The sequence below is a fragment of the Vigna umbellata genome, chromosome 4 (assembly GCF_029865625.1).
Source record: "Vigna umbellata cultivar VRB3 chromosome 4, Vumbellata_1.0, whole genome shotgun sequence".
NCBI lineage: Eukaryota > Viridiplantae > Streptophyta > Magnoliopsida > Fabales > Fabaceae > Vigna > Vigna umbellata.
In genome coordinates, this window is record NC_142168.1 from 36,461,873 (window position 1) to 36,468,459 (window position 6,587).

The window sequence follows — 6,587 nt, forward strand, 5'->3', positions numbered from 1 at the left end:
AAAATACGAACTGTGTAACAGAAAACTGTACAAAGAAGGTCGACCAAACAGAGTATGTGTCACTCACTGGGGAAACAAGCCATGCAGAGGAAGAAATGTCGTGGTATTTGGATACGGGCTGCTCCAATCACATGACAGGTAATAGAAAATGGTTGATCGATTTAGACACAAGTGTCAAGGGCACAGTACGTTTTGCAGATAATAGCATAATTAAAGCTGAAGGCACAGGCAAGGTGTTAATCACTCGCAAAGATGGAAGATCGGTGTTCATGCACAATGTTCTATATGTACCCACAATGAAAAGCAATCTTCTTAGTCTCGGCCAACTTCTCGAAAAGGGTTATACCATGAAAATGCAACAGAAACACATCGAGGTATTCGACGAGAGACAGCGGATGGTACTCAAAGCTCCCCTTGCGCGAAATCGAACATTTAGAGTAAATCTGAATGCAATAGAGATACAATGTTTGACTGCAACAAGTGCTAAGGAAGAAAATGAATGGTTGTGGCACTTTCGATATGGGCGTCTAAATTTTAGAAGCCTATGTCAACTGAAAGATAAAGATCTTGTGAGAGGCATCCCTACATTCGTTGTACCAAACAAAGTATGTGAGAGTTGTGCTACTGGAAAGCAAATCAGAAAATCGTTCAAACGACACGCACCCAAAGAGAGCGAGACAACTGTTAAATGTGGTACATGCAGATGTGTGTGGCCCTTTTGACGTGCCATCTCTAGGAGGTAACAAGTACTTTTTACTCTTCGTAGATGAACTTTCCAGAAAGCTTTGGGTATATTTGCTAAGAGAAAAGAAAGAAACTTACACATGCTTTGTTAAATTTTGTTCCATGGCTGAGAGACAATCGGGTCAGCAAGTTAGGATTCTTAGAACTGATGGTGGAGGCGAGTTCAACTCTGGAGAAATGAGCAAATTTTGTGCTGACAAAGGGATTCTACATGAAGTTACAGCGCCTTACACACCCCAGCACAACGGATTAGCTGAAAGAAGAAATCGCATGCTTTTGGATATGACCGATCAAAGGGAAAGGTCTTCCGAACTATCTATGGGGAGAAGCTGTCTCGACGGCTACCTACTTGCTGAATAGGAGTCCCACCAAAGCGCTGCCAACATGCACGCCAGAAGAGGCTTGGTCAGGGAGGAAACCTGATGTGCGACACTTGAAGATTTTTGGCTCAGTTTGCTATAAGCACATCCCAGATGAAAGAAGAAAGAAGTTGGACGACAGAAGTGAAACTCTCATCCTCGTAGGATATCATCCAACCGGTGCATATAGGTTGTATGATCCTGTGAAGAGACAAATCGCAATCAGCAGGGATGTGATAGTAGATGAGTCAACTACGTCTAGATGGCCTGATGCAAAGAGTAACCCAATGGAGCAACCTAGTGCTGTGGTGACTACCTGGCTGGAGGAGAATAAGACCGAGGAGACCAAACAATCTGGTACTAATGAAGTTGTTGAAACCAGAAGACCACTGAGAACGCGATTTCCCTCCACGAGACTCGCAGATCATGAACTGTTTAATGACAATGATATTACAGACACAGGTGATATAGTTCATTATGCTTTCTTGGCAGGTGCAGAAACACTCACGTGGGAACAAGCCATTGAGATTAAACAATGGAGGGAAGCTATGTTGGAAGAACTATCAGCTATTGAAAAAAATAGGACATGGAAGCTGGTGGAATTGCCTCAGCACAAAAGAGCCATAGAGGTAAAATGGGTGTTTAAAACTAAATACAAACCGGATGGCAGTGTTGCAAAGTTAAAAGCTAGGTTGGTCGCAAAAGGTTTCTTACAGAAACCCGGGATAGATTTCACTGATGTTTATGCCCCTGTTGCAAGATTAGAGACTGTAAGGCTCATCGTTGCTATAGCCAACTTCAATGGTTGGACCATTCACCAGATGGACGTCAAATCTGCGTTCCTTAATAGCCCTCTCGAAGAAGAAGTTTACGTAAATCAACCACCTGGCTTTATCAAAAAGGGACAAGAGTTGAAAGTATACAGACTAAACAAAGCCTTATACGGTCTTCGTCAAGCACCACGAGCCTGGAACAAGCATATTGACGCCCTGCTTATCAGGTATGGTTTTAAAAAATGTACAGTTGAATATGGAATTTACGTGAAATTTGTTGAGCAGCTAAGTACTCTAGTAGTATGCTTGTACGTAGACGACCTATTGGTTACTGGGAGCTCCACACTGGAGATTGAAGAATTTAAAGCAAAGATGAAGAATGAATTCGAAATGACAGATCTTGGCAACTTGGGTTACTTCCTTGGACTGGAATTCATGCAGACAGAAGGTGGAATGTTCATACATCAACGAAAGTACATTTTAGAGACTTTGGAAAGATTTAACTTGAAGAACTGTAACTGCACATCCATTCCTGTCATGGTAAATTTGAAACTCTCTTGTCAGCAAGAAGAAACCAAAGTTGATGCAACATTGTTCAAGCAGATAGTAGGAACTCTCCGCTACATATGCAACAGCAGACCGGACATCAATTTCGGAGTCGGACTCCTCAGCAGATTCATGCACGACCCTAGACAGTCTCATCTCGCTGCTGCCAAGCACATTCTACGCTATTTGAAGGGAACAACAGATCATGGCCTTTATTTCCCCAGGAAAGTTGACTGCACAAACGATGTTTTAGAAGCATGGTGTGATGCAGACTGGAGTGGCGATCAAGTGGACAGAAAGAGCACTTTTGGATATATGTTTTGATAGGAGATTATTAGTATATGAGAGGAGAAGGAGACGTTAGTTCTCTAACTGTTTTGACAGTTAGACAAGGGCGGGAATATGTGTATAAATGAGAGAGCGTTAGTTGGGGAAGGGATCTTTGGAACGTTGGTGTACATTGAACAGGACTGTTATTCCTGTTGGGGGAGGTTAGGCTCCCATTACTGTCCCTATTCTTGTATTCTTCTATTGTCTAATAATACCAGAGAGGTTATACAGAGTCTTGAATCAATTCTTGGTGTGTTAGAGTGAGAGTTGAATTAGGTTTCTTGATTGGAAACCTATCAATTTGGTCCGACCTGCCGGATCCGAATTGGGTGAGAAGTTACGCGACGTGAGAATGGTGAATGATAACGAGGCAAGATTGGAGGCCATTGAGATTACGATGGAGGGAATGAAGGCTGAATCAGCGGCGGCACGACGAGACCTACAGCAAATTATGAAGGCTTTGGGTACGCGTGGCAATCAAACGGAGGGAAGTTCGGATGACAGCTCGGTGAACGACAATCAACATCGAGTTGTGGGAGGAAACGAAAATGGAGGAACTGGCGATAGAGGGATGGAACAGAAACCTTGGCGGAAGAAGGTGGAGTTACCGACCTTCGAGGGAGAGGAGCCTCTTAGTTGGCTCAATAGAGCGGAGAGATTCTTTGACATCCAAAAGGTGACGAACGATGAGGACAAGGTGGAAGTTGCGTACGTAAGTATGGAGGGAAGCGCGGCGTATTGGTTCACTTTTTGGAAAGAAAAAGCAAGGAACCGTTCATTGGACGGTTTGAAGACGGCGATGATCGTTTCGGCAGTGGGTGTAGGGGAACAATTTTTGAGAGATTGGCTACGTTGAGGCAGGAGGGTACGGTAGAAGAATTCGCTCGCAGTTTTGAGGTGTTGACGGCCCAGACTAGGGGTATACCTGAGGAGCAAGTACTTGGGTACTTCCTCGCTGGATTGCGAGAAGATGTGAAGGGTCAAGTGAGGATCCAGAACCCACCGGAATTAATGGAGGCGATACGGATTGCACGGGACGTGGAGGACGCGATAATGAGAGCACAGGGGAGTTACCTGGGTGGGGTCAAGATCAACCCATTCGGTTCACGATCGGGGGGCATTGTGACGCGATCGGACTCGAATAAACCTACGACAACCCAGAGTGGAAGAACAGAGGGTGGAGGACCAGTGAGAAGAGACGTGGTTACGACAAACACGTTGCCGAGAGGGAGCAGTACGAACGGGAGCGATAATCGAGGACGAACGGTGAGAACTTTGCCGTACCCGGAATTTCTAAAAAGGAAAGAAGAGTGGCGGTGTTTTAGATGCGGAGGTCCTTTCGCACCAGGACATCGGTGCTCAGAGAGGAGTTTGAGAGTGCTCTTGTTGGCGGAGGATGAGGAGGCAGAAGTTGATGAGGGAATTATCAACCTGGAGGAAAAGCCGATGGAGCTCTCGGCGTGTTCGGCAGAGGGGCTGACGTCCACGAAGACCCTGAAGTTGAAAGGCAGAATTGGTGACAGAGAGGTCGTAGTGTTGATCGACAGCGGTGCCAGTCACAACTACATTAGTAAAGGGTTGACGGAGGAGCTAAGGCTGCCAGTGGCAGATACACCGACATATTTAGTAAGCTTAGGCGATGGGTATAAAAAAATCACCCAGGGACGCTGTGAAAGAGTGACGGTGCAATTGGAGGGGGTCGAAGTGGAGGAGGAATTTTACGTGTTTGAGTTAGGAGGAGTTAACGTGATTTTAGGTGTTGCATGGCTGGCAAAATTGGGAGAGGTAAGAACGAATTGGGGTAAAATGACGATGGAGTATCAAGTAGGAGATACGAAGATTCAGATAAAAGGCGATCCAACCTTAGGCCGCCAGCTGGTGAAACCAAAGAGCCTTTTGAAGGTAGTGGATGCTGAGTCATGGGCGGTGGTTTGGAATCTGTGCGTAGTGGAGACAGAGGAGACCCGTGAGTGGGGAGCTGATTTGACGGGAGAGCAGAAGCGTGAACTGGGGAACCTGCTACAAACGCACTATCGCGTATTCCGCGACATGCAAGGGCTGCCTCCGACACGTAGCAAGGAGCACCGCATTCAGATGAAGGAAGGTGTTGATCCAATAAATGTACGCCCATACAGATATCCGCATCTCATGAAAGGCGAGATTGAGCGTCAAGTAGAAGACATGCTTAAGGCGGGGATTATCAGACCCAGTTCGAGCCCATTCTCCAGTCCAGTCATCCTTGTGAAGAAGAAGGATGGGAGCTGGCGTTTTTGCATGGATTATCGAGCTTTAAACAAAGCTACAGTCTCAGACAAATTTCCAATACCTGTGATTGAGGAATTACTGGACGAATTGAAGGGGGCAAGATACTTTTCGAAGATCGATTTGAAGTCTGGTACCACCAGATTAGAATGGAAGAAGGGGACGTGTACAAGACTGCGTTTCGAACGCATCAGGGCCATTTTGAGTTCCTTGTAATGCCCTTTGGTCTCATGAATGCACCGGCTACTTTCCAAAGCACTATGAACAGCTTGTTGCAGCCGTATCTCAGGAGGTGGGTGTTGGTGTTCTTTGATGACATCCTCGTTTACAGTCCAACGTGGGCCGATCATTTGGAGCAGTTGGGTATGGTGTTGCAACTGTTAGAGCAGAACGGATGGGTGGCAAATCAAAAAAAGTGTGAGTTCGGGAGAAGGAAGATTTGTTACCTGGGTCACCAAATTTCAGAACTGGGCGTTGAGATGGATAGCGAGAAGACGAAGGCAATCATGGAATGGGATGAGCGATTCGTTCCAATGGTGAAACGCCTGTAGAAGCGGTGGCCCAAGATTTGATGACACGTGACGAAGCACTTAAGCAGCTGAGATTCCATTTAAACAGGGCCCAAGACTTAATGACACAGCAAGCTAACAAGAGAAGGAGGGAGGTGGACATAAAAGTGGACGATTGGGTTTATTTAAAGATCAGACCACACCGACAAGCTTCAATGCCAACTCGTCTTCATCCAAAGTTATCTGCACGGTACTTTGGTCCATTTCAAGTATTACAACAAGTGGGACAGGTGGCATTTAGACTCAAGCTACCAGAAACAGCCAGGATTCATTCGGTGTTCCACGTTTCCCAATTAAAGAAGGTCGTGGGGGATAAAAGGATCGAAAAGGAGTTGCCTGAAGAGTTGCAAGCAGAAGGACCGAGTTTCTGGCCAATAAGGGTCTTAGACAGGAGGCAAGTTCAGCAGGGCGAAGAGGTACTACACCAAGTTTTGGTGGAGTGGCAACAAGGGGGTGAAGAGGGAGCTACATGGGAAGATACAGCAACTATTCAGCATCAATATCCCGAGTTCAACCTTGGGGACAAGGTTGTTGAAGGCGGGGATAATGATAGGAGATTATTAGTATATGAGAGGAGAAGGAGACGTTAGTTCTCTAACTGTTTTGACAGTTAGACAAGGGCGGGAATATGTGTATAAATGAGAGAGCGTTAGTTGGGGAAGGGATCTTTGGAACGTTGGTGTACATTGAACAGGACTGTTATTCCTGTTGGGGGAGGTTAGGCTCCCATTACTGTCCCTATTCTTGTATTCTTCTATTGTCTAATAATACCAGAGAGGTTATACAGAGTCTTGAATCAATTCTTGGTGTGTTAGAGTGAGAGTTGAATTAGGTTTCTTGATTGGAAACCTATCATGTTTAAACTAATGGGAGCTTCCATATCGTGGTGTTCGAAGAAACAGAACGTCGTAGCGCTCTCGTCTTGTGAAGCAGAGTATATATCTTCTGCCGAAACTGTTTGCCAGTGTGCATGGTTGGAAGCCATTCTACAAGAGTTGAGGATT

General features: G+C 45.6%; 2 protein-coding genes across 2 annotated transcripts; both read left to right on the forward strand.

Moving 5' to 3' along the window:
* The first annotated feature begins 3,104 nt into the window (after nt 1-3,104).
* Nucleotides 3,105-5,230, forward strand: LOC148200044 (uncharacterized). The gene is made up of 2 exons (XM_088112827.1): nt 3,105-3,566; nt 3,614-5,230. Exons 1-2 carry the CDS (start codon nt 3,105-3,107, stop codon nt 5,228-5,230), a joined length of 2,079 nt encoding a protein of 692 aa, XP_087968953.1.
* A 415-nt stretch (nt 5,231-5,645) lies between these two features.
* LOC148200045 (uncharacterized) lies at nt 5,646-6,173 on the forward strand. Its single transcript, XM_088112828.1, has one exon. It carries the CDS (start codon nt 5,646-5,648, stop codon nt 6,171-6,173), a length of 528 nt encoding a protein of 175 aa, XP_087968954.1.
* Nucleotides 6,174-6,587: the final 414 nt, after the last annotated feature.